Here is a 27912-nt window from a genome sequence, read left to right as displayed (position 1 = left end):
AGCCGGCGGGACCAGGGAGGAGTAGGGTCCCCGCCTTCGCCTTCGCCGCTGCGCTCGCCCCGCCCTGGCCATTTCCGCCGCTGCGCAAGCCGGGGCGCCTCGGGCGGGGGGCGGGATCTGCGCGCGGGGGGCGGGGGGAGGCGGGAGGGGGCGGGCCCGGGGCGGGGCGCGCGGGCCAGGGCCCTTGGGGCGGGCGGCGGCGCCGGAACCAGCTGCTGGCAGCCGGACGCGCGCGAGGTAGGCTTCCCTGGGCGCAGAGAGGGTGCGGGAGAGTTGGCACGGCTTGCTAGGTGCGAGCCTGTGATCGGGATTCTGGACTGGGGCATCCTGACCAGCGTGTGCAGCCCAGCAATCCGCGCCCCGAAATGGGGTTCAGGAAGCAGAATGGGGCCTGGGAATAACGAGGTCGGGCAATGCATGACCTGAGTTCATGATTTAAAGCGCCCCCAAAGCATCGCTCTGTATTAGTGGTTTTTAAGAAAAGAGAAGTACATGCTAAATAGTGAGTGATGCTCTGGGGGCGAGGGTGGGGGCGGGGGATTGGGAACTGGGGTGCTGTGAATATTTTGTCTTGCTCCAAGGTTACACACGTGTATGCATCTCTAAAAATTCACTGAGCCATACTCAAAATCTACGCACTTTAGAGAAGTTATTCAATTTAACATTTAAAAATAAATCTAAAGCAGAAACATGTTTTTTTGGAAAGGTGACAGAGGAAGCCAGACTTGAGAGTCCATCCAAAGAGTACTTAGGGGGCCAAACTGGCACAATCTGCTGCTTCCGTGTGTGGGTAGGAACAGTTGTGAACTTTGCCTTTCCTGATTCTTATAATTTGCACTTTTATCTTGTTAGAGAAAGAAACTTTTTATTTCTCTCGAAAAGCGCGCGGGCAAGTACACGTTGAGATGCTACTAGAACAGCTAAGAAGTGGTTAAGTTATATACATGATGTTAACTTACATTTCAAGTTTGTGTGAAAGAGATGGAATTGTCCAATTCCAGGTTGCTGTTTTTTTGTTTTGTTTTTTGTTTTTTTGTGTTTTTTTTTTTGTTTTTTAAAGATTTTATTTATTTATTTGACAGAGAGACAGCGAGAGCAGCAACACAAGCAGGGGGAATGGGAGAGGGAGAAGGAGGCTTCCCGCCGAGCAGGGAGCCCGATGCGGGACTCGATCCCAGGATCCTGGGATCGTGACCCGAGCCGAAGGCAGACGCTTAACGACTGAGCCACCCAGGCGCCCTTCCCTTTTGTTTTGAGTAGAGTACTGCTTTATGAAAGCACAACCTCAGGTTCCAGTTTCTGACTGAAAATGTAGATGGGAAAACTGTAACTCTCTTTTGCTTTTCTGTACCCAGTATAATCAGGTGCTTCCCTCTGACCTCTCAGAAAACTGAGTCACCTCCTGACGTCAACAGGAACTTGCAAAAGCATTTGTTAACAAGTATTTTCTGAGAAGTGAATTTATGTTCCCAATTCCAGAGGGGCGGGGGGGGGGGGGTAGGGTGTGCCTTCTCCTTAAATCCTAAGGCCCCTGGAATCCAATTTTGCAATAAAGGGAACTTTTCCTGAAATACCTGCTTGTAGGTGATGTTTGCTGTTCTCACTGATGAATCATTAAATTAGACCCGCCAATAATACCATGCTAGTACAATCCAAACTAAATTAGTATCACGATTCAAAGGGAATGTTAGAATTAATCAAGTTATATTGTCCTTAGTATTACAGAGTTCACATTGAAAGGACAGACATTTTCCTCATACCTTCAGATAGATTTGCAGTTATGTTTAGGTGTCCTTTTTTTCTCAGTTCCTTTGTGTGCGTTTTCCCATGCAAAAAAGGAACTACAAGAAAATTATTTGAAAATACAAACTTATGGAACAGAGATAGGACATCAAACCCACATATCTACTTTCACTCCCTCCTGAAACCCCATCAAAACAACAACAGGGTTTTTTAAAGGCATAAATCACTAGGGTAGGGAGAACAGATGAGGAGACAAATGCAATAAAATTTTGAAATCCAGAAAGCAGATGGGCAAGTGATAACGGATTTTGCAGACTGAAGAAAGCTAAATTCTAAACCAGCAACGGGGAAAGCCAATAAACAACCCTATTTGCGTTATAGAAACCCCAAATGCTCAGGAATTAGTGGTACCAGGTTCCTCCAGGAGGTGGAAGGGGTATGATTAAAACTAGAAGCATTGCTTGAAACTTTGGTTCAGAAAAGGCTAAATCCCCAGATCCCTTTCCCAACTCCCTGCAACAAGGTAACTGCCTGTCTCTAGGGGCACCAGCAGAGTTTGGGGGGAGGCTTTATTCCCTGCAGAAGGTAAGGACTCTCTGGACTGGGGAGAGACAAATACACAGTTGGGGCTTTGAGTACCATACTGAAAATGGAGACTAGTTGAACACAGGCAAACCAAATGTTGGGACCCTCTCTCACTTCTATCCTTTTCTCATGTGAGTATTCGACCATGGCCCCCAAGGACTTGATCCTTACAACAGGGGTTGGGAGAGCCATCTATGGAAAGTCTGACCAGTCAAAAGAAAATAAAAATAATGCTATCTAGGTTTCCACATGAAATCCATTTATATCATCCTTCCAGTGAAGCTTGCGGTCAGTGAGCCCACCCACATACTTAAACATCTAATCAGCTTTTTAGTACTACTCTTAAACATGAGCAGGTAATAATAATTGTAAGCATTTGAGGAAAGTCACTAGTTGGAAAGACAGAAGACAAACCAACAGAAAAAGTGACTCGTAAGCAGCAGACTATGCAGATAAAATATTATATCCATTCTATATATGAAATAAGAACAAAATAATATAAAAAGAACATCAGAAACAAAAAAAAAATATGCTCTTGAAAATTAAAGCCTTGATAGCAGGAGAAAAAATTTTATTTAAAAACTAAATAGGTCGAAAGATAAAAATTAAGGCAGTCGCTGAGAAAATGGAGCAAAAAGAGGAAGAGCTGGAAAATAGAAAAAAATATGAGAAATTTATAATACTAGGTCATGAGGTTCTACAGCCAAATAAAAGGGGTTCCAGAAAGAAATAGAAACAAAAGAGGGACATAAATTGTTATGTGAATAATTCAAGATTTTTTCCAGCATTGAGAGATAGGACCTTCCAGATTAAAAGAATTCAGCCAAGTGGTTGAAAATAGACCCAAAAGAAGGCATAGAATTATGAAATTGGAAAAACTAGGGGCAAAGAAAAGCTCTGCAAGAGAAAAAAGCATATTGGCCTCATGGAAAATATCAGGATCAGAACGTCTTTGAACTTAAGCAATATCTCTGGAAACTAGAAGACAATGGAATGACTTTTTCAAAATTGAAGAAAAAATGGTTTCTGACCAAGAATTCTATACCCAGCAAAACTACACATCAATCAGAGAAAGACATGTATCATATGATCTCACTGATACGAGGAATTCTTACTCTCAGGAAACAAAGTGAGGGTTGCTGGAGTGGGGGGGGTGGGAGGGATGGGGTGGCTGGGTGATAGACATTGGGGAGGGTATGTGCTATGGTGAGCACTGTGAATTGTGTAAGACTGTTGAATCACAGACCTGTACTTCTGAAACAAATAATACATTATATGTTAAAAAAAAAAAAACAACACATCAAGAATTGAGAATAGTATGAAGACATGCAAAGTCACAAAAACCTTTTCTCCTATGCACCCTTTCTCAGAAAGCTGTTGGAGGTTGTGCTTCACCAGTATAAGGACACTTAAAAAAAAAAAAAAGGAAAGCATAGAATAAAAGAAGCAGGAGATTCATCAAAAGATAAAGAACTCTCCAGGGTGATGATCAAGAAAGATCCCAGAATCCTAGCTATGCAATAAGAGTGGAGAGCATCTAGGTCAGAAGTCTCTGGAGAGTCTTCTCCAAGAGGGTGATATTGGTAGGATATCTGATAACTGAAGAGATTGAGAGTGTATTGATAGGATATTGGGATAATTGGTGGAGCTTGGAGTTGAATTAGTGACCAGTACATAGGAATCTTATGAATGAAAAAGCAAGGCAGTTATTAACTGCAGAATAAAAAAGTTGTACAGAAAAGGAAAAGTAATCATAGAATACTATGTGGTTTTGCTGTGAATAATATTTACCTGGTCATAATTGTGTGTACCCCAAATATTTAATCAAAAATAGGCTGTGTTTATGTGGGAGCACCTGGCTGCCTCAGTTGCAGGAGCAAGCAACTCTTGATCTTGGGGTTGGGAGTTTGAGCCCCACGTTGGACGGAGAGCTTACTTAACTAAATAAATAAACTTTAAAAATAAATAGGCTGTGTCTATGTTGAAAGGATGGGGAAAATGAGAAGGTGGTGTGTGTGTGTTGGGAAGTTGAAAGAGAGCAAAATGGATATCTTCTCTCCATGCTACCTAGAAATGAAAAACCAGGAAGATAGAAAATAAGCATGCTGTTTTGAGATACAGAGATTTCAAGACTCAGCTAAAAGAGTTCAAGATGGTTGCCTTTCTCATTGGGAATAGAGACTGCTATCTTTATAACTCTGAAACTCTTGGGGCGCCTGGGTGGCTCAGTTGGTTGGGTGACTGCCTTCGGCTCAGATCATAATCCTGGAGTCCTGGGATCGAGTCCCGCGTCGGGCTCCCTGCTCGGTGGGGAGTCTGCTTCTCCCTCTGACCCTCCCCCTCTCATGTGCGCTCTCTCTCTCTCTCTCTCATTCTCTCTCTCAAATAAATAAACAAAATCTTAAAAATAAATAACTCTGAAACTCTTTAAATCATATGCATTATAATGGATAAAAAAATAAGTAAACTTCAGGCTCCCTGCTCGGCAGGGAGCCTGCTTCTCCCTCTGACCCTCCCCCCCTCTCATGTGCTCTCTGTCTCTCTCATTCTCTCTGTCTCAAATAAATAAATAAAATCTTTAAAAAAAAAAATAAGTAAACTTCAAATCAAATGTTAAAAACTAAAGAGTGAGATGCTAGGAAAAATTCTAAGCTTACAAAAATGATCAAGTGTGGCCTGCCTGTTTCTTCTTTTTTTTTGTCCTCTCCTTTTTTAAAAACTTAAGCCCTTTGGACTCTGACACTAAGACATAATTCTGTTTATTTAAAGCTCCTTCCTAATATGTAATATGAGGTATGCCTCTACCATCAGACTCACTGGGAAGTAATTTTTCAGATGGTTTTTCCTTGGATGTTGAAATATTGTTAAAAGCCAGACTGCTAAGGATAATCGGTTTTTCTTTCATTCATCAGTAGAATTGCAATGCCCTTAAATGACAACATTGCAAATATTTTCTGCACAGGCATTGGAGTCATCTGCTTGCAAGGCAAAGGTGTCTCTGCAACCATGGATGATACAAGAACTTTACTTGACGTTAAAGAGTACCCCGATACCGAGGTACAGAAAGACCGAGTATTGACTCTGGAAGAATGGCAAGAAAAGTGGGTGAGCCGCAAAATTGGATTCCATCAAGAGCAAGGACATCAGTAAGAAATGTTTGGTTTATGATAGAGAAATGCTCTATCAGAAACTGGCTTTGGAAATAGAAATAGTAATATAGGTACACATTATTGGAGTGATTTTACAAAGCACGTGTTTAGTTTTTCATGTTTTAGCATCTCAGGCACGTCACGGGTTAATCGGCAATCTTACCTCTTCCCAGGGCATATAAATAATAGTGTGACTTACAGTTGCAGGCATCCGAGATTTATGAAATACATCTTTCTTTTAAGCCCCCATAGCATCTGCATATTGGTCGTACATGTTTATATATACAGCAGATGCCCACATTAATGTGTATATCTCTTTATACTGAGAAGTGGTGGTGTTCTTTGTTTGACGGAAAGAGAGAGAGAACACAGTGGGGGATGGGGGGCAGAGGGAGAGGGAGAAGCAGACTCCCCACTGAGCAGGGATCCCGATGTGGGCTCGATCCCAGGACCGTGGGATCATGACCTGAGCTGAAGGCAGACGCTTAACTGACTAGCCACCCAGGCGCCCCATGAAAAGTGGTGGTGTTCTGACTTTGCTTTCCGACAGCATGTGTTCAAACGTAAAGTGTTATCTATGTGGTGGAGGAAGAGAAGCTGAGAGAAGTTAATACGTGAGCAAGGGTGTTGAGCAGTGTGTTAGTAGTAGTAGGCTTCGGAACAGCAGGGGTATATCTGGGCCACACTGAGTGGTAGATGGGGCATCTTCCCAGAGCCATCGTATGGGTTATCTTTGTCATGTGGGTGACCTTAGAAGAACCATGTGTCTACAGGGGAAGTTCAACTTCCCAGAGCTTCAGAGTCTGAGACCTGAGTCCATGTTTAGAGAGCTTCCCATAAAACGAATGTTGAAGAATTCGGTGAGTCCAGAGGCTCCCCATCTCTCTTTCTCTCTCTCTTTCTCTCTTTTACACACACACACGCACGCACACACACACATACATAGATATTCAGGAAATTAATAAAGAATTTTCAAAGCATCAAGAAAAAAGAACTTTAAGTTACTAATGAGGAAAGCCCCAGGGTTAAGTCAGATTACCTACTCACTAGCTATGTGACGCAGCGACTTAGTTCACCTCCCTCTTCCTTCATATATAAACTAGAGAGAATAATAACGAATGTTTTATTTTCTACTCTGTAAAGTTGTGGGGAATATGCAGAGATAATGCATGAGGAGTACTTAGCGTCATTCGAGTATAGTCCTTCCCTCCGTGCGTTGGGCTAACGAAAACAAAAATCTATTTTTTCCTCCCCAGGCTATTAAAGAAGCATTTGGATACTTTCCTTAAGGGCGAGAATGGACTGAGAGTATTTTTTCCTCTTTGTGGAAAAGCAGTTGAGATGAAATGGTAAGAGCAGATAAGCATTCACACACTTCCTTGTCTTGATGACAAATATGTTGGGTGAATATTTAATAGGATATAGGTTTAAAAATTCCATTCTCAGGAAATGCACAGGGATTCTTTATTTTTAGTAGACTATTACTGTGGGTTCATGGAGATAATTTCTCAAACAGTGAGACACAGCACAAACCACTGGTGTGGTCTAGTCTTTCTGTATTGAGTTGCTAAGAAAAAAAAAATAGAGTTTGGAACCAATGGTGGGGGTCTCAGGGGGTACAGAGGACCAGCCTTCCCTCTTATATCTGCAACGTCTTTGTGCACAGTTTCATTTTCGTAGGTGGTTTAGGAATTTGGCTGAGTTAGTTTTAGACATTTTTAATAGAGGTGGACAGAAAAATTCAAAATGAATTACAACTCTTTGGCAAGACAGTATGTAGCCCACGGTTCAGCCCAGCTCTCCCCTCCCACTACGAGCACAACTTGCAGCTGAGCATTTGGGACACGGCAGCTGTGGTGTCAAATTCTAGTGTGGCCACGAAATTGAGAATATTTAAACTATATCATTGAACTTACACCTAACCAACTCGCTGAACCAGAAGAGTTGCTTTGGAAACTACTTGCAAGGAAAACATTAACTCTATGGACAGACTGTCTTATCGCCATGTCGTTAAGTGTTAACAATCTAGCACTAGCAGAGGTTTTGAGACAAGATTAGGAAATGGAATGATAAGACAGACAATTAAATGTGATTGTCGAATATTTGGGGTCTAACGTCATTTGTAACAAAAATACCAGAACTAAGCTATTACAATTGCAGGTAAGCTTTTATATTAGAGGATTTTTCATTTATATATCTAATTTGTGTATTGAGGTCTGCCCAGATACCAGAAGTAAATAAATAACTATGAGGCAAGGCCCAAAAGCATTAAAATAAAACGTTTAACACATTTCTTTAGGTTTTTTTTTTTAAGGACGATGTAGTCAAATATAATCCAGCCTGTCAGTCTATAATAGGCTCTGCTTTAATTTTCAGTGTAAATAAAAATCCTCACAGCCAGGGCGCCTGGGTGGCTCAGTCAGCTAAGCATCTGCCTTCGGCTCAGGTCATGATCCCAGCGTTCTGGGATCGAGTCCCGCATCGGGCTCCCTGCTCAGCGGGGAACAAGCTTCTCCCTCTCCCTTGCCCCTCCCCCTGCTTGTGCACGAGTTCTCTCTCTCTCTCAGATAAATAAATAAAATCTTTTTTTTTTTAAAGATTTTATTTATTTATCTGAGAGAGAGAATGAGATAGAGAGCATGAGATGGGGGAGGGTCAGAGAGAGAGGCAGACTCCCTGCTGAGCAGGGAGCCCGACGTGGGACTCCATCCCGGGACTCCAGGATCATGACCTGAGCCGAAGGCAGTTGCTTAACCAACTGAGCCACCCAGGCGCCCTAAATAAATAAAATCTTAAAAAAAAATCCTCACAGCCAGTTTGGATAACTTTGTATGGAGAATTAAAAAAATACTAAATTTTCCTCAAGTGGAAGCACTTGGCTAGCTAAGTCGGAAGAGCATGCAGCACTCAATCTCAGGGTCATGAGTTCAAGCCCCACATTGGGCATACAGCCTACTTAATAAAATAAAATAAAATAATTCAATTATTTAATAAATGAATGAAGAATAAAGCATTAAAAGATATTCCCTGTATATTAACTTACATATTTAGACAAGTTATTAATGTTTATTTTTTTTTAAAGATTTATTTATTTATTTATTTATTCATGTGAGAGAGAGAGAGAGAGAGCACATGAGAGGGAGGAGGGTCAGAGGGAGAAGCAGACTCCCCACTGGGCAGGGAGCCCAATGCGGGACTCGATCCTGGGACTCCAGGATCATGACCTGAGCCGAGGGCAGTCGCTTAACCACCTGAGCCACCCAGGCGCCCCAATATGTTTATTTTATTTTATTTTAAGATTTTATTTATTTTATTTTTTAAGATTTTATTTATTTATTTGACAGAGAGAGACACAGCGAGAGAGGGAACAAAAGCAGGGGGAGTGGGAGAGGGAGAAGCAGGCTTCCCACTGAGCAGGGAGCCCCATGCGGGGCTCGATCCCAGGACCCTGGGATCATGACCTGAGCCGAAGGCAGAAGCTTAACCAACTGAGCCACCCAGGCGCCCCCAATATGTTTATTTTAGAACTGTAAACAGTTATGCTCTGATCTTGTTGGAAGTGGTAGTCTTATGTGGGCAATAGATACAATCAGTTCCATTCTACCTCTTGTTTTGGAAAATGCTAACTTCACTCGGACCCCATTGATAAATCAGGGAACAAATTGGGCATGACGTGAATTTCACATTTGCTTATGTGTCATTTTGTGTGCAAGAAGCATGAGGTAAGAGCAGAAAACCACGCGCAGCTGAGTGCAGTCTTGTGTGAAGGGACAGGACACACCCATGCACCGGCCTCCAGCAGCTCCCGGACAGCCCGGCTGACCTGTGTGCTGTGAGTCACTCCCACCCACAGCTGGGGTTAGAACTTTCCAGTAATCCCCCTCAGTCAGTGCACAGTAACTCACAAGCTATGGCCCTTCCAAAGCTTTGGGGTTTTTATATATTTTGTAACCATTTAACATGTTTAAAACACTGTGCCAGCATTTCTGTTAGGTTCCTGGCTCTCTCTCTTTTTTTTTTTTTTAAGATTTGATTTTTTTAGGGCGCCTGGGTGGCTCAGTCGTTAAGCGTCTGCCTTCAGCTCAGGTCATGATCCCAGGGTCCTGGGATCGAGTCCCGCATCGGGCTCCTTGCTCGGCAGGAAGCCTGCTTCTCCCTCTCCCACTCCCCCTGCTTGTGTTCCTGCTCTCGCTGTCTCTCTCTCTGTCAAATAAATAAATAAAAATCTTTAAAAAAAAAAAAAAAAGATTTGATTTTTTTAAAGTAATCTCTGCACCCAACATGGGGGCTTGAACTCACAACCCGCACGGAGATCAAGACTCACACGCTCCAGCCAGGCACCCCCTATCTTTCTTCTTTTTATTTTTATTTATTTATTTATTTTTTTAAAGATTTTATTTATTTATTTGAGAGAGAGAGAATGAGAGACAGAGAGCATGAGAGGGAGGGGGGTCAGAGGGAGAAGCAGACTCCCTGCCGAGCAGGGAGCCCGATGCAGGACTCGATCCCGGGACTCCAGGATCATGACCTGAGCCGAAGGCAGTCGCTTAACCAACTGAGCCACCCAGGCGCCCCTCTTTCTTCTTTTTAATGTGGCACTGACAAGGTTGTTTTTTTTTTTCTTACGCATTATTTATTCAGTTTATTTCTAAAGTGTTAACTGTATATTTTTGAGAAAATCCTGATTCACAGAGGTAAGTTATGGCAAATGTGTAACAGCTTTCTTAAAAATTTAATTAAGGTATAATTGACATATAACATTGTGTTAGTTTTAGGTGTATGAGATAATGATTTAATATTTGTATATATTGTAAAATGACCACAATAAGTCTAGTTAACATCCATCATTGGACGTAGTTACAGAATTTTTTTTCTTATGATGAGGACTTTTAAGATCTATTCCATTAGTAACTTTCAAATATTATTAACTATATTCCCCATGCTGTGCATTACGTCCCCATGGGGCTTATTTATTTCATAACTGGGAATTTTGACCCCCTTCGCTCATTTTGACCACCCTCCACCCCTACCTCTGGCAACCACCAGTCTGTTCTCTGGATCTACGAGCTTGGTTGGTTTGTTTTGTTTTGTTTTTTTCTTTTTTTAGATTCCACATAGAAGTGAAACCATGCAGTATACGTCTTTCTCTTTTTACTTTAACTCACTTCATTTAGCACAGTGCCCTCAAGGTCCATTCATGTGGTCACACGTGGCAAGACTTCATTCTTTTTTAGGGCTGAGTAACAGTCCGCTGTGGCTGAGTTTTTCAATGTTGTGCCCCACTCCCCATTTTCCCCATAAGCCTTTCAGTTTTTATCGCATGATTTTGCATAGCACAGTGATTTTTTTAGGGATGCCTGTGTTGCATTATAGCAGAACTGATCGTATGTGTTTATTTAATTTGATAAAAATCAGAACTATGGTACTAGCACTATTTCTTCTGGACTCCAAGATCCCAAGACTGGATTCTGTAATTATAAAGCTTACCAGGAAAACACTAGTTATCTGCATATGGCAGGTAGATACATTTCTGGATAGTGCTTATTGTAAGTAAATGGAAATGGTAAGATTATAGGAATGGATGCTCATGTTCTAGAGCCCTGTTCTCTAGCAGGATGGCTACTGACCACATGTGGCTATTTCAGTTCAAACTGAGTCACACGAGGGCGCCCGGGTGGCTCAGTCTGTTGAGCCTCTGACTCTGGATTTCGGCTCAGGTCGTGATCTCGGGGTAGTGAGATGGAGCCCCACTGAGTGCAGAGCCTGTTTGAGGTTCTCCCTCTCCCTCTGCCCCTCCCCCCCCCCACTCACGTGTGCGCGCACTCTCAAATAAAGTCTTTAAAAAAAATAAAATAATGAACTAAACCACACTCGCCACATCTCAAGTGCCCAATAGCCAATGTGGTTAGTGGCTGCTGGATTGGACAACTCCATCAGCACAGAGGGTTTTGATGGACAGGGCTGATTTAGAGAAATTAAAAAGCATTTCTAATCCACAGGATGCTTTTTCTTTTTTTTTTTTTTAAGATTTTATTTATTTCTTTGACAGAGACAGAGACAGCGAGAGCAGGAACACAAGCAGGGGGAGTGGGAGAGGGAGAAGCAGACTCCCCGCCGAGCAGGGAGCCCGATGCGGGACTCGATCCAGGGACTCCGGGATCATGACCTGAGCCGAAGGCAGTCGCTTAACCGACTGAGCCACCCAGGCGCCCCACAGGATGCTTTTAAATTAGAAACTCTTTTAATCAAACCCATTTGTAAGTAGATCAACATTTTAAGGTAGAGTTTTCCAAATTTTTAATTTTTTCCTAAGGCCATATAAATCAGTTTTTCAGAATTCCATGTACTATTAGGTTTCAGAATAAACAGACCCACTTCCCTATAAGTTCTATGAACCCCTGTGACCCCGAATTCATATAAATCCCTTAAAATTAAGGGAAATGTTTATTGGGATATACCCTTTTATGTAGTTCTGTATTTGGAAGGAAAATGTAAGTGTAAATATATGATTTCATGCAGGTTTGCAGACCTAGGACACAGTGTCGTAGGTGTGGAAATCAGTGAACTTGGGATACGGGAATTTTTTACAGAGCAGACTCTTTCTTACTCAGAAGAACCCGTCGTGGAAATTCCTGGAGCCAAAGTTTTCAAGGTTTGTCTTGTTTTTGGTAAATAATGATTTCCATGTCCCCATAAGAAAGATTTTTCTTTGCCTGGGTTACTACGAGTGTCACATGACCCCACTTTCTCCCACAGATTCACCTGAACATTACAGAGTTTAAGGAGCTAGGGCTGAAAAAGATAGGGGATCACTAGATACGCACAAATATATATAACCGCTGATATCAAAGTCTATCTAGACTCACGGCTTTGGTTTGGGTTTGATTTTTTTTATTTATAAACAGGCATTTCTGAGAATGTCTCGTGCCACGCATAAGACATTGAAGAGATAAAAAGAGTCCCTGTCCTAAAGAATCTCTTCACTTAGGAGAGAAGAAAAACAGAGAAAGCTGTTTGTCATACACAGAGCTAAGCGTAATGACACAGGGTATGAAGGGAATAAAGAGGAGAGTCCCCTAACCCAGCCTCGGGATGCTTCCTGAAGCATTGTGACATGTAGAGCCCGGACAGGCAGACAGGCAGGCCCGGGCGTGGTGTCAGATGCCCTGGGAGGCTGGTCCTTCATCCTGAGCAGTAAGGATTTTAAGGAGGAGCACGACCCGCCTGGGTTTTCTTTTGAGACGAACCATCCTTGGGGCCTCAAGGGAGGTGGCCTCCTGGAAGAGAGACCAGATGAGAGGCTGTGAGCAGAGGTCCAGGGAAGAGCCCTTGAAGGCTTGCACTCAGAGGGCCATAGGGCATATAGAGGAACAGACAGATCAAAGCAATGTTTAGGCTGTCAGACGGACAGGATTTAGGATTAACTGAGTGGGGATGAAGCGGGGAGCTGACTTTGCATCTCCAGCCCAGAGGACTAGAATGGATGGCAGAGAATAAAAGAGAAGCAAGCTGAAGAGGCAGAGAAAATGAGTTTTGTTCTCAGAATGATGAGTTTGGGGCGCCTGGTTGGCTCGGTGGATAAAGCATGAAACTCTAAGTCTCCAGATTGTGAGTCCGAGCCCCACGTTGGGCGTAGAAATCACTTAAAAAGAAAAAAAGATGATGAGTTTAAGAGAGCTGTGGAATGGCGAAGGTGTAGCTGGCAAATGGCTTTATGTCTCTGGGGCAGTGGGGGGTGTTTGGGCTGGAAGTGATAGATTTGGGAGTTGTCTTCATCCTGTGACCACAACGAGCCCCGGGAACTGCTTCGCCCACTGGGGGTAAGAACATGGGAATAGAAGACCACCCAAATGAGAACACGAGAGGCTGTTTTTTCAGAGAGGCCAGCTACTTGTGGTCAGAGGCTCAGAGGCAGGCTGGGGGTGGGAGAGCTTTGTGCTGGAAACCACAGGGAGGCTGATTGGAGGCTGTTGGCATGGGGAGGCGGAGGTGGGCTACGGAGAGGGGGCATCCTGCGGGATTGGTTTGGGGAGCGTATTTGGCTTTCTCTGGTTGATCTTGAGTTGGAAGGGGAAAAGGGGATAAAAATTAGGGAGGCTGGCAGTCACTGACAAATCATCGAAGCCGAGACTGTGGCTTGACTTCCCAGGCTGGCTGCCACAATGGGTCCAAGCTCTCTGGTCCTACGTGGTCTGGTCATCGTCCCTGTTGGTACATTCAGTCTCTCACAAGGTACTCTGTTTTCTAAATACTGAAACTAATGGCAGGTCAGTAGGAGGCTTAATAGTACTTTATTTTACAGCTTCCTCCCACCCTGTTCTCAAATCATCCCAGGAGTTTACTCAATCCGAAGAGGCTATTCCTGGAGCAGTGGTTCTCAGCCTCGGGGGCACATTTGCAAAGGCCTGTGGATCTTATAAAATTCCCAGTCCGAGGGCTCACCCCAGACCCATTAAATCAGAATCTTTAGGGGTGGGGCTCAGCATCAGTACTGTTTAAAGCTCCGCAAAGTTGAGACTCGCTGGCTGTCCTCTCTGCCACCTCGCCCACCCCTCTGTGTTGACCCCCACGGTGCTTCCAGACTGGTCTTTAGAGACCCTTCCTCTATTCCTCAACCCCTGTTGGTGCCTCAGTTCAGGATACGATCCAATAGTTGCATGTCCTGACCTGTCCTTCCTTGCCCTTCACCCTCACCCCCACCCCCCAGGCTTCTCACATCCCCTGGACCCAGAGGAATCTATGTCTGTTTACGCCCCCTGGACTGCACCCCCAGCTCCCCCACCCTGTAATGTTAGCAGATGCATCCAGACACCCTTTCAGAGGCTGCCTCTTGTTGAGCTTTGCCCGGTGCTCTCAGGCAGCTCCCTGCTCCGTCTTCTGAGTCCCTATGTTCTCGGGCATGCAACCAGAACGGCAGGCCATCCTGTCCTTAATGTGTCTCATGCCCACGCCTCTCTGCTCTACCGGGCTGTCCTCCCTGTGGTCAGATTCACACCCACTCTCTAGAACCCAGGGCAGTCCTGTCCACCAGGGGCTCAGGCAATAAGTGCCCACTAGCCGATGAATGAAAGCGAGAAAAGCCAGGAGTCCACACAACTGGACTTTGTATGAATGACTTTAAAAGTATCTGACCTTCCTCTATCAGCCTGCCTGGTCGTTGGTTGACCAGTTTATTTACCTTTAACAGTGTCAAAATATCAGACTCTGCTAAAGCTAATATTGCTAAAACGGAACAAGCTCTGAAAATAATAGCTAACTCATCTTCAGGGTTAACCTCTCTATGATTTTTCTCCTTGAGTTGATCCCAAAGAACCCCAGACAGGTCTTAAAAAAACCAACCAACCAAACAAACAAACAAAACAAAACTAAAAAACACAGTGCCATTAAAAAAAATTATTTGTAGGAAGGTTTTATTTTCCGTTAAAACAATTCTTTGCAGTACAATTACATTCTTCATGTTTAATTACATATTCTCTCCCCACCACCTTTGCTGTGCTTTGCTACCCTCTTGTCTTTCCTTAACCATCCAGGTAGCTCCTAACTAAACAGCATTTTTTTTTCTTGACTTTCATTACAGAGCTCTAAAGGGAACATTTCGTTGTACTGTTGCAACCTTTTTGATCTTCCCAGGTAGGACTGAATCCCACCTCTGCACTTTGAATAACTTGAGTGCTCACCAGGCAGTGCTGGGTGAGGGAGGGCTTTTGATTACCTCATCCACTTGCGGTAGCATGGATGTGAGTCTTTATCCTGCAGTTCTTTGGACCGCGGCCTACCTGTTGGCACACTTGATAGCTTCGTCCCTGGATAGCTTCCAAAATATGGAGGACATTGTTATGACTCAAGGCAGGTCGGGAAAAGGAAGGACGAGCAAGACAGTGTCTTCGCTTTCCACCTGATCGGTAATAGGAATCTCCAAGTGCAGAAGGTGGTGGTGATACCTTATCTCCTGAAAGGCCCTGATACTTCCTCAGGGGGGGGCCGGGAGACGGTGGTCCCAAATTGTCCTGCAGCTCTCCCCTGTGCTCCTAAGTCAGAGAAGAAGGGGGAGGCTACTGCCACCATCTCCTAAAGCTGGAAGGAGCTCCTCACACCCACGTCCACACGTCCCTGAGACCTGAGAACAGCAGCCAGAGATCCCGATCCCTGGGGAAGTACCAGCACTCCCCACTGGGAACACTGTGCTGCTTGTTCAAGACTTGGTTTTTCTTATATAAGATGTATTTTTGTTTCTTTTTCTTCCTGACAGAGCCAATATTGGCAAATTTGACCGGATCTGGGACAGAGGAGCTTTAGTTGCTATTAACCCAGGCGATCGTGAACGGTGAGTAATTTGGTTTCTTTAATTACGCTGGCTTTTCCTTTTTGGCCTTCTTCATTTAACGCGCTGTACTTTTCGTGAGGTGCAGAAGATTACTTAAGCCTTTCACTAGTTTGGGGCGCCGGGGTGGCTCAGTCGTTGGGCGTCTGCCTTCGGCTCAGGTCATGATCCCAGGGTCCTGGGATCGAGTCCCGCGTCGGGCTCCCTGCTCTGCGGGGAGCCTGCTTCTCCCTCTCCCACTCCCCCTGCTTGTGTTCCCTCTCTCGCTGTGTCTCTCTCTGTCAAATAAATAAATAAAATCTTAAAAAAAAAAAAAAAAGACTTTCACTAGTTTGAAATAGCTTCTTGTATCCAGAATTAGAAGACCTAAATTCAGTACCATCTTTGTGTAAAAAGGGTAGGCTTTGGCCATGGCCGTGGGGAGCTTGTGCAAGGCTTGTGGCTCTGTCACTTCCAAGCTGGGATGCCTTGATCCAGGTCTCAGCTGATTCCTCTGCAAGATGGGGGCATGTCTGCCAAAACCGCTCCCTCCACCTCCACTTTTTTTTTTTTTAAAGATTTTATTTATTTATTTGAGAGAGAGAGAGAGTGAGAGAGAGAGCGCAAGAGGGGGTAGGGACAGAGGGAGAAGCAGACTCCCCGCCGAGCAGGGAGACCAAGCGGGACTCGATCCCGGGACTCCGGGATCATGACCTGAGCCGAAGGCAGTCGCTCAACCGACTGAGCCACCCAGGCGCCCAATGAAACTTTATTTATTTATTATTTTTTTATAAAGATTTTATTTATTATTTGACAGAGAGAGAATGAGAGAGAGCACATGAGGGGGGGAGGGGCAGAGGGAGAAGCAGACTCCCCGCCGAGCAGGGAGCCCGATGCGGGACTCGATCCCGGGACTCCAGGATCATGACCTGAGCCGAAGGCAGTCGCTCAACCGACTGAGCCACCCAGGCGCCCAATGAAACTTTATTTATTTATTATTTTTTTATAAAGATTTTATTTATTAGACAGAGAATGAGAGAGAGAGAGCACATGAGAGGGGATAGGGTCAGAGGGCAAAGCAGACTCCCTGCCGAGCAGAGAGCCCGATGCGGGACTCAATCCGGGGACTCCAGGATCATGACCTGAGCCGAAGGCAGTCGCTTAACCGACTGAGCCACCCAGGCGCCCCTCTCATGTTTTAATTTTATTTTCTCCTAAGAGTAGGTACAATAAGAATGGTCAAAAACATCACTAACCAAAGCTCTGACATAATGGTAGCTAATATTCAGACAGTTACGGAGAGTAGCCAGGTGCTTTCCACATACGTCCTTTCCTTTAATCCCCACAACTCCTGCAGGGACAATAATGGAGGGATCATGAGCTTGGGTTTTGACCAAACTCCATGGGTCTGAGTCTGAATTCTGACTGCGGTCGAGCACCTGATCTCTTCGACCATAACTCAAGCCCTGCCTTGGGCTCCACCCTCCATCGTTCTTCATCTGCAAAATGGGAATGATGGTGGCATATGCCCCACAGGGTTGTTTGGTGGGTTAAAGGTGTTGATAGAGTGTTTCACACCTGACACATGGCAAGTGCCCCAAACAGCTACCGGGTAAAAAGTGAAGGTGGAGCGGGCGCCTGGGTGGCTCAGTCGGTTGAGCGACTGCCTTCGGCTCAGGTCATGATCCTGGAGTCCCCGGATCGAGTCCCGCATCGGGCTCCCTGCTCGGCGGGGAGTCTGCTTCTCCCTCTGCCCCTCCCCCCCTCATGTGCTCTCTCTCTCTCATTCTCTGTCAAATAATAAATAAAATCTTTATTAAAAAAATAATAAATAAAGTTTCATTGGGCGCCTGGGTGGCTCAGTTGGTTGAGCGACTGCCTTCAGCTCGGGTCATGATCCCAGGGTCCTGGGATCGAGCCCCACATCGGGCTCCCTGCTCGGCGGGGAGTCTGCTTCTCCCTCTTTCTCTGCCTGCCACTCTGCCTGCTTGTGTTCTCTCTCTCTGTCAAATAAATAAATAAAATCTTTGGGAAAAAAAAAATAAAAACATGAGAAAGCGTACAGAGTAAAAGATGGCTGCTCCTATGTGCTTTCCAATCCAATATCACTCACGTATGTACTTGGAGATAGCATATAGATGTTGAATTAGTTTGTGATATGGAGGCAGACTCAACACATACCCAAAGGCTTGCATCCACATCGGTGAAATAAAATTTTTATTTCTTAAAAATTATTTCATGAGTCAAGCTGATTGCCAAACCTAATCTTTAAGTAGACCATGCCACATTTTCTTTTTTTTCCTTAAAGATTTCTTTTTTTTTTTTAAGATTTTATTTATTTGACAGAGAGAGCACAAGCAGAGGGAGAGAGAGGGAGAAGCAGGTTCCCTGCTGAGCAAGGAGCCCGATGTGGGACTCGATCCCAGGACCCTGGGATCATGACCTGGGCAGAAGGCAGCCGCTTAACCAACTGAGCCACCTAGGCGTCCCAGAGATTTCATTTTTAAGTAATCTCCACCCCGACGTGGGGCTCGAACTCACAGCCCCAAGATCAAGGGTCCCCTCCTCTACTGACGGAGCCAGCCAGGTGCCCCTCATGCCACATTTTCTTTCCTTTTTTTTTTTTTAAGTAGGCTCCCCAGCCTGGAGCCCAACACAGGGCTTGAACTCACGACGCTGAAATCGAGACCTGAGCTGAGATCAAGAGTCAAATGCTTAACTGACTGAGCCACCCAAGAGCCCCACACATTTTCTTAATATATATTTTCCTTCAGTGATAATTCACACTCCTGTGTTCCTTTTTCTTTCTGTTGCCACTCCTCCTTCTTTACCTCCTCCACAATACCACAGCTCCTCAAGCCCTTCCTTTCTGCTTTGATTGCACGTAGGCAAGTCCCCTTCCTCACACGCCTAGAAGTCGTCATTCCCTAAGGGACCATCCTCAGCTTTGCTTGTGCTTGCCTGTCTCTTGCCCTTGCTTCTTTACTGAGCCCTTCAAGTCTGCTACTTTAATTCAGTCATTCAACGAACGCGTAGTAGGTTCCAGCCATGTTCTAAATACACACTGTGCCACATGTTGGGGGAAATAACAGAACAAATCATGCCTTGTACCTGCCTTTCTCATTGTTACATTTCCAGTTCTGCTCTTCCTCCCAGACCCAGACGTCCACATCATGTTTCAGTGTCTGCTTTGCATTTCTTGTGTGACCTCAGTGTCCTTTAGCAACTCACATTATCCCGTGCGGCCTCTTTGTTTCCATAATACACCACGGATGTCTGCTAAACCCGCATCTGCTGGAGGTCTCCCTTTGTGGGTCTTTCCCCCTCCCTGATGATGTTCATCCTTTTCTTTGAGGCTAGTCCTTGCAGGGGCTTTGATCTGTGTGGCTCAAATCCCCAAGTGGGGAGCAAACTGGAAGTCACAGAGCTCACCACGAGGGCAGACCAGGCACACTGTGCTATTTCCCCACTAGCTGGTAGAGTATACGTCTAGCACATAGTAGGAGCTTAACAAATACCTGTCAAATAAACGAATGAAAGCAAACTAGACTCAGAGCAAAGGAAACCCACTGTTTCTGACCAGCCATTACCACCTCCTCTGTCCCAGATATAAAGGCCATCTGAGTGGCCTCTGATCTGTTGTTTCATGGTTACCAATGAAGAGTGAGACCCCATCTAGAAGTCTTGTTTAGGGCATCCAGTTCTAGCTTAGCCACAGGCTCTGAGTCCTCCCTGGATCCCCCTCTCTCTTTCCTCACAGCCCAGCCACGTGTGTGTGTGCGTCTGTGTGTGTATGCGTGTGTGAGCACAGCCCCAAGCACACCTGAGAACATGTTGACCTTTATTACCAGAATAACTACTTACTTCAAGCCAATAGAAAAATGCATTTCTTTATCTTCGTCCTGGTTCTTAACATGTTCGAACTTTATCTCATTCCTGTCATTAACACTGGGCATCTTTTCTGCTTTGATTGCACGTAGGCAAGTCCTGACGTGTTTGCTTGCTGGGCCCCTCAGATGTCTGGCTTAACATAAATCAGTGGGGCAAACCTCTCTCATTTTTCTGAATTTTTTGAAAGTGGTTGAGAAAGTCCACATTCCAAAGGGAATGAAATGTGTCAGTCCTAGGAAACCCTGCCAAACCAGTCTGACTGATCACCTTCATGGGGACGGCAAGTGACTTCTTCCTCCTTCTTCTTCTTTTTTTTTAAGATTTATTTATTTAGGGCACCTGGGTGGCTCAGTCGTTAAGCATCTGCCTTCGGCTCAGGTCATGATCCCAGGGTCCTGGGATCGAGCCCTGCATCGGGCTCCCTGCTCGGCAGGAAGCCTGCTTCTCCCTCTCCCACTCCCCCTGCTTGTGTTCCTGGCTCCCTGCTATCTCTCTGTCAAAGAAATAAAATCTTAAAAAAAAAAAAAAAAGATTTATTTATTTATTTTGAGAGACAGTGTGAACAGGGAGAGAGAGAGAGAATCTTAAGTAGAGCCCCCCCCCCCCCACCGAGTGGGGAGACCAACATGGAACTCAATCTCACCACCCTGAGATGATGACCTAAGCCGAAATCAAGAGTCATTTGCTTAACAGACTGAGCCACCCCGGCACCCCGCTTCTTCCTTCTTCTTAAGACCAACAATCAGAAAATTAAGGTTGTTGTTGTTTTTTAAGATTTTATTTATTTATTAGAGAGAGAGCCTGCTCATGAGCAGAGGGAGGGGCAAGGGCAGAGGGAGAAGCAGGCTCCCCGCCAAGCAGGGAGCCTGATGCCGGGGCTTGATCCCAGAACTCTGGGATCATGACCTGAGCCGAAGGCAGATGCTTCACCGACTGAGCCACCCGGGCGCCCCAGGGTTTTTTGTTCAAAAGTTTGCTTTGGTCCAGCACTTTTTCTTGCAAGGACGTGTGACCCCCTCAAGCCAGCCCTAGCTGGGGAGTCTGCTAAAGAGAATAACACAAACTAACCCAGGCGCTTACTTCATACCAAGCAATGTTCTAAGCACTTCATATGTGTAAACTCATTGAATATGCACCACAACCTGTGAGTTGGTTACTAGCCTCATCCCTGTTTTACAGATGAGGAAATTGAGGCACACAGAGGTTAAGAATGGTCAAGCTTACGTAGCCACTACGTGAAAAGGCTGGGCTTTGAGTTCCGGCATCTGGCAAAGTGCATACTCCTAACCCCCATGCTAACCCCCCGTGGCGCCCCTCCCCCCAGTTTCTCACAGAGCCCTGGACCGGGATCACAGTACATCCAAGGCCAGGTGAAATCCGTGTGCCAAGAGCCAAGGTGGCTCCCTTAGAGCTGGGCAGTCTGTCCGTCTCTGTCTGCCTGTCCCTCACGGCATCTCTACGTCCCTGTGCCCGTCTCCTCTGTCCTCCTACCCTGCCCATTCGGCTTCCTCTGCCTCCTCCATCTCTGCTCCCGCGTGTCTGACTTCTCACAACTCCCAGTGCCAACCCACACACCCCACTAAAGCTCCAGTTCCAGCACAGTGACGACCCCTAAGCAGCACCTCCTTTCTGGGTCTCTCGATTCCGTTTCCCAGCACAGCTCAGCATTCTGTACCGGGCTGAGCTCCCGCTCTGGGTCACTGTGCTGATGGGCACCGCCCCAGGCAGTGCCCCCCATTCTGAACCAATCAGGCATGCAGGACGTGGTCTCACCTGCACCCTGCCACACCCACACAAAGGACTGTGCCAACAGCACTCGTGGTTTATGCGGTACTTGCAGAGCTTTGATTTCATACTCCCTTGAATTTTTGCCTTTTTTTTTTTAAGATTTATCTATTTATTGGCGGGGGGGGGGGGCAGGGGGAGTGGCAGAGGGAAAGAGAATCCCAAGCAGACTCCCAGGATATTGTTAAACTGCAGCATCCCAGGCCCTACAGCAAACCTGCTGAATCGGGCTCTGAGAATGGAGCTCAAGCATCTTTTTTTCAGCAAGTGCTCAGGTGACTGATACCCAGCCTGGTCCAGGAAGTGCTGCCCCAGAGCTGGAGTGCTTTGGGATGTGTGTGTTCAAAGTCCCACAACAGGCTGGAGGGAGCCTCTGCTCGGCTTAATGTGACATCTTCCTGTCTGATGGGCTCTGGAAGCCCACCCCCTTTTGATTCCTATCTTTACTATTTCCCAGCTTAGGCAGGTGACGGAATTTGCCAACTGTCCAACATTTAGAATGCAAATCAACTTCAGGAGGTCAATTCAAGAATTAAACTCAGGGCGCCTGGGTGGCTCAGTCAGTTAAGCGTCTGCCTTCAGCTGGGGTCATGATCCCAGTGTCCTGGGATCGAGTCCCGCATTGGGCTCCAGGCTCAGCAGGGAGTCTGCTTCTCTCTCTGCCTCCCCTCCCTGCTTGTGCACTCTCTCTCAAAGAAAGAAAGAATTAAACTCAGTAATGTAGAGGACAGTGAGCCTGGTTTCCCTCCCTGCCTCTCTCCCTCCTGCAGGCTTTGCCTTTGTGGAGAATTCTAACACCTTACTCTGTTGTGTTCTTTTCAGGTATGCAGATATAATGCTGTCCCTAACTCGAAAAGGGTTTCAGTACCTCTTGGCTGTTCTTTCTTATGATCCCACTAAACACGCAGGTAAAGTTTCTTTTGTTTTCTTTTTTTAAGATGTTGCCTCATTTCCTGATTTAATTCTATGACACGGATAGTATTATCTGCTCCTAATTTAGATCAAGGGAAGAATACTGCTTTTTTATATAGGAAGAAAAGTCTGGTTTGGGTAAATGGAAACTATAAACTTTTTCTTCTTCCGACTTGATACGCGTTTTTCTTGTCTTCCATTTCGTTCACTGTTCACAGCTCAGACTACAGAAGAGAGGGAGACATGGATGGCCCTAATATAAAAGTCTCATGAGCTCTGGAGTAGGAGGAAGAGAGGCTGGTTGCCCTGCTTTGAATATAGCATATACGCTTCATCCATGCTGGTGGGGATGTGTTAGGTGCATGCCTACAAATACGCACACAGACACACCCTCATAGGACGATGGGTGACACGTGGATGTGGGGCAATAGTAGGTGTGCTGAAATATCTCTAAACTATTATGGCTTTTTAATTTCTGAAATTTTACAATTTATTGCATTCTTTAAGAATGATCTTTGTTTTGAACTTATCAAAGCGTTGTTTTCTTCTGGACTCCTTTCGATGTGCTTGAACATTGTAAGCTTAACCTTTTCCATGACTGAACTTTTATTTTCAGGAAGAAGTGAAAACCAAATATATAGACTTTTATTGTAAAATAATCCCCTTTTTGATTTTTAACAGAGTTTTTTTTTTTAAGTATGGCGTTTTATAAATAATTACATATGCTAGTTTTTTTCCTGTTTGAGTAAATCAGATCTTAAAAGCTCATTAAAAGATGAGACCTAGTGTCCATAATTAAGTCTGGAACAATCAGATGGAACTAGAAATTAATGGAGACAGACCTCAGCTCTGCTAATCTGATTTAAATTCCATTCCTGCACAGGAAGCTTAAGGCAGGGCTTGTGGGCAGAAAATACAACAGGCTCTGCCTGGGGCTGGAATTCAGAATACCTCTTGAAAGGAGCAGAAGCTAAATTTCCTTTAAAGTAAATGGCCTGCAGCAAAGTGGGAGGGATGTATAGAGTGAGTGCAGGAGTCATGGGAAATCGATACTCCAGAAGATGAAGGAAATGCCAAGGAATTTGTTAATGAACTTCATTCTGATTTTAAAATTCCCACGTTCCGAAAACTGGACAGCAACATGCAAAAGAATGAAACTGGACCACTTTCTTACACCATACACAAAAATAAATTCAAAATGGATAAAAGATCTATATGTGAGAACTAAAACCATAAAAATCCTAGAAGAGAACACAGACAGTAAATTCTTTGACATTGACCATAGCAACTTCTTACTAGATATGTCTCCTGAGGCAGGGAAACAAAAGCAAAAATGAACTATTGGGACTTCATCAAGATAAAAAGCTTCTGCACAGCAAAGGAAACAATCAACAAAACTAAAAGGCAACTTTGGAATGGGAGAAGATATTTGCAAATGACATATCTGATAAAGGGCTAGTATCCAAAATTTATAATTTACAAAACTGAACACCCCAAAAATAAATAATCCAGTTAAAAAATGGGCAGAAGACATGAATAAACATTTTTCCAAAGAAGACATACAGATGATCAACAGACACATGAAAAGATGTTCAACATCACTTATCATTAGGGAAATGCAAATCAAAACCACAATGAAATATCACTTCACACCAGCCAGAATGGCTAAAATGAAAACATAGGAAACAACAGGTGTTGGCGAGGATGCGGAGAAAGGGGAACCCTCTTACACTGTTGGTTGGAATGCAAGCTGGTGCAGCCACTCTGGAAAACAGTTATGAAGGTGCCTCAAAAAGTTAAAAATAGAACGACCCTATGATCCAGCAACTGTAGTACTAGGAATTTACCCAAAGAATACAAAAATGCTGATTCAAAGGGATACATGCACCCCAATGTTTATTGCAGCATTGTTTACAATAACCAAATTATGGAAAGAACTCAAATCCCATCGACTGATAAATGGATAAAGAAGATGTGGTGTATGTATGTGTATACACACACACACACACACACACACACATATACAATGGAATATTACTCAGCCATAAAAAAGTGAAATCTAGCCATTTGCAACAATGTTCATGAAGCTAGAGTATATTATGCTAAGCAAAATAAGTCAGTCAGAGAAAGACAAATACCGCATGATTTCACTCATATGTGGAATTTAAGAAACAAAATAGATGAACATGTGGGGCAAAAAAAAAAGAGAGAGACAAACCAGGAAACAGACTCTTAACTGTAGAGAACACACTGATGGTGACCAGAGGGGAGGAGGTGGGGGGTTGGGCTAAATGGGCGATGGGGATTAAGGGGGCACCTGTGATGAGCACTGGGTGTTGTATGTAAGTAATGAATCACTGAATTCTTCACCTGAAACTAATATTACACTGTATGTTTACTAACTGGAACTTAAATACAAACTTGAGAAAGGAAAAAAGAAATGAAAGGTCCCAAGTCCCATGGCTGGCCCAGCCGTCTCATCTAAGCTGGAGATGGGCACCCAACATTGGCATCCCCTCAGTAAGCCAGTCTTCTTTGGTATGACATGTGCAAAAGAAGAAGCAGAGGAACCTGTCACCTCACCAATCTGATAATGATGTTGTGTATGGAATAACTCTACCGAAGTCCCTGGAAATCAGCTGAGAATTTCTCTTCAGAATTAGATCTATAGAAATTATTCTTCACCCTGTTTCTCTTTTACCTAGGCCCACCATTTTACATTCCAGATGCTGAAATTAAAAAATTATTCGGTAAGTTGTTTATATTTTAAATAAAGTCAACAATTAACTGTTTAAGCTGTTACCAACTATTCGTGTCTAGAAGTCTATAAAATCTGAAAGTCAGAAACCCTTTTATTGAAGACTGTTTTATCCTAGAAAAGGGACCGATCTCTGTCATATGTCTTTTTTAGCTAAGTGGTGTGGTGTGTGAGAGGCATTTGAATTCTTCCAGAGAGATGGTATGTTTAATTTAGGTCTTAGGAGTTATCAGTGGGAATAGCAATTCAGAGTTAAGACACTTTGCCCTTAGCATTTCCCCATTTTCATTAAAAACAAAAGAAGGGGAGGTGCCTGAGTGGCTCAGTCGGTTAAGCATCTGCCTTCGGCTCAGGTCGTGATCCCAGGGTCCTGGGATGGAGCCCCTTGCACCTGGGCTCCCCACTCAACAGGGAGTCTTCTTCTCCCTCTCCCTCTGCCCTCCCACGCTCATGTGTTCTCTCTCGCTCACTCGCTCACTCTCTCTGTCAAATAAATAAAACCTTAAAAAATAAGTTCTTAAAAAAAAAAAAAAAAAAGGGGCACCTGGCTGGCTCAGTTGGAAGAGCATCTGATGCTTGATCTCAGGGTCATGAGTTCGAGCCTTATGTTGGGTATAGAGATTACTTAAATAAATAAAACTTAAAAAAAAAATCTTCAGTAACACTGCTTTTATAAAATGATTTGATGAGTTTGTAGAAGAACCCCGATTGCATTCTTTTTAAGATTTTATGTATTTATTTGAGAGAGAGTACAAGCAGGGGGAGGAACAGAGGAAGAGGAAGAAGCAGACTCCATGCTGAGTGTGGAGCCCGACACGGGGCTGAGATCATGACCTGAGCCAAGATCAAGAATCGGATGCTCAGCCAACGGGGCCACTCAGGTGCCCCTCGATTGCATTCTTCATTAACATTTTCACTTGTTTCCCTTTCTTCTTGTTATAGGTTCAATATGCAACATTCATTGCCTTGAGAAGGTTGATGTTTTTGAAGAACGACATAAAAATTGGGGGATTGACTACATTGTTGAAAAGTTGTATCTGTGTACGGAAAAGTAAATGAGACGAGTAAAAACAAGTAATAACATGGTTTTGGGCAATTGACAGTTACGCTAAGGCATGAAAATACTCTGGATGGCTCTTGGGAAAAAATTGTTTACAAGTGACATTACAGATCTTTGTTCACAAATGTGTATAACTTTATAGAAAAGAACATAAACTAGATTGGTAAAGTAGCTACCTTTAGAAAGGAAAGTGTAAAAGAATATACCTGTTTTACTTACAGATTGCAAGAATCTTTTACAACTAGCATGTGTTGTATAATTTTAAAAATTAAAGGGGCTCCCAGCTGTCTCGGTGGAGCATGCGAATCTTGACCTCAGGGTCATGAGTTCGAGCCCCACGTTGGGTGTGGAGATTACTTAAAAATAAAATCTTTTAAAAATGTAATTAATTAAAATTTAAACATAATTTTTAAAAATAAAATTAAAAATAATAAGTAACTTTTTAAAGTAAAAGGCAATGCAAATAACTTTTTTTTTTTTTAAGATTTTGTTTATTTATTTGACAGAGACTTAGCGAGAGAGGGAACACAAGCAGGGGGAGTGGGAGAAGGAGAAGCAGGCTTCCCGCGGAGCAGGGAGCCCGATGTGGGGCTCTATCCCAGGACCCTTGGATCATGACCTGAGCCAAAGGCAGATGCTTAACAACTGAGCTACTCAGGCACCCCGCAATGCATGCAACTTAAGGAAACAGAATAGGCAGAAAAATGGACACTCCTTATGAAATTTAGAATCACGGAGGTCATGTAACACTTTACTAGTGTTCAAGGTAAAAGACCAAGAAATTATATGAAATATTAGCTTTACTGCAAACCCTCATCTTATCCTCAATCCTAGCAGCCCTTTTCACATTTTTTTCTCCTTATAGAATTTTATGGTAACAGAATCAAGAAGCATATTTTAAAATGTATCAATAAACCAACCTATATGGGAAAGGACATTTTTTCCCAAACTGTAAAAAATAAAAATTTTTACAAAGGTCTTTCTCTAAGTTTAGCAGGGTTTTGTTTGTTTGTTTGGGTTTTTGTTCTTAGTTTAATCTTATTTAAGTGATAACATCTTATGAAGTACAATGTACTTAGGGCTCGATTCATGACTGTTCATTATGATGCACAGCTTCTCTGTTTTTCATTAGCCTCACTTTGTTAACTCAGACATCTCTCTCTAACCATACAACCTCATACCTAAATGATTTGGATTGTTGAGCTCATGTTAATAGGATGGTGTGTATTATAAAAAAGCAGTTGCTTGATGGTGTGTGTGTGAGAGTGTATGTGTGTGTGTGTGTGTGTGTGCTGTTGGTAATGGGGAAGTTTATAAACCCCTTCAATATTGATGAAATCTACAGACACTCCCCAGAAATATGTCATAAGCAGAATACTGTGAAAACTTCCTTAGGCTTCAGAGTTCTTGACCTCCCCCCTCTTCTGCCCCACGCAGGAAGTGCCTTCCCAGCTGCTCTTGGGCACTGGCCTTATTCTAATACTTATAAGGTGATTAACTTGGAGTCTCCTGTTTCACAAGGTCCTTGCTTCTCTGTGACCTGCCCCCATCCAGAGGGTGGGCTTCTAGAAGCCATGACTACCTGATTCCACCTCTGTAGCCAGTTGAATGAACCAAGGGTGGATGACTGACCTGAGTTGGGCCAATCCGATTCTCTTCGGGGATTGTTAGGATTGTGGTGGGAAAAGCAAGGTAGCCCCTGAGAGTGGACACACCTGAAATGTGACCC

At 44.1% G+C, this 27912-nt stretch overlaps 1 protein-coding gene across 3 annotated transcripts; it reads left to right on the top strand.

The window, feature by feature from the left end:
• The first annotated feature begins 207 nt into the window (after nt 1-207).
• Nucleotides 208-26565, top strand: TPMT (thiopurine S-methyltransferase). Of its 3 annotated transcripts, none has more exons than XM_021696890.1 (9): nt 208-237; nt 5291-5474; nt 6734-6826; nt 11997-12129; nt 15055-15107; nt 15727-15801; nt 22276-22361; nt 25071-25115; nt 26066-26565. In XM_021696890.1, exons 2-9 carry the CDS (start codon nt 5335-5337, stop codon nt 26176-26178), a joined length of 738 nt encoding a protein of 245 aa, XP_021552565.1. In that variant the 5' UTR covers nt 208-237; nt 5291-5334; the 3' UTR covers nt 26179-26565. The 3 variants fall into 3 exon arrangements, with proteins under 3 accessions (XP_021552565.1, XP_021552566.1, XP_044773216.1); XM_044917281.1 differs by lacking the exon at nt 208-237 and adding an exon at nt 641-790; XM_021696891.1 differs by lacking the exon at nt 6734-6826.
• Nucleotides 26566-27912: the final 1347 nt, after the last annotated feature.

This window comes from Neomonachus schauinslandi, chromosome 8, assembly GCF_002201575.2.
Source record: "Neomonachus schauinslandi chromosome 8, ASM220157v2, whole genome shotgun sequence".
NCBI lineage: Eukaryota > Metazoa > Chordata > Mammalia > Carnivora > Phocidae > Neomonachus > Neomonachus schauinslandi.
This window is presented reverse-complemented; position numbering and strand designations above follow the sequence as displayed.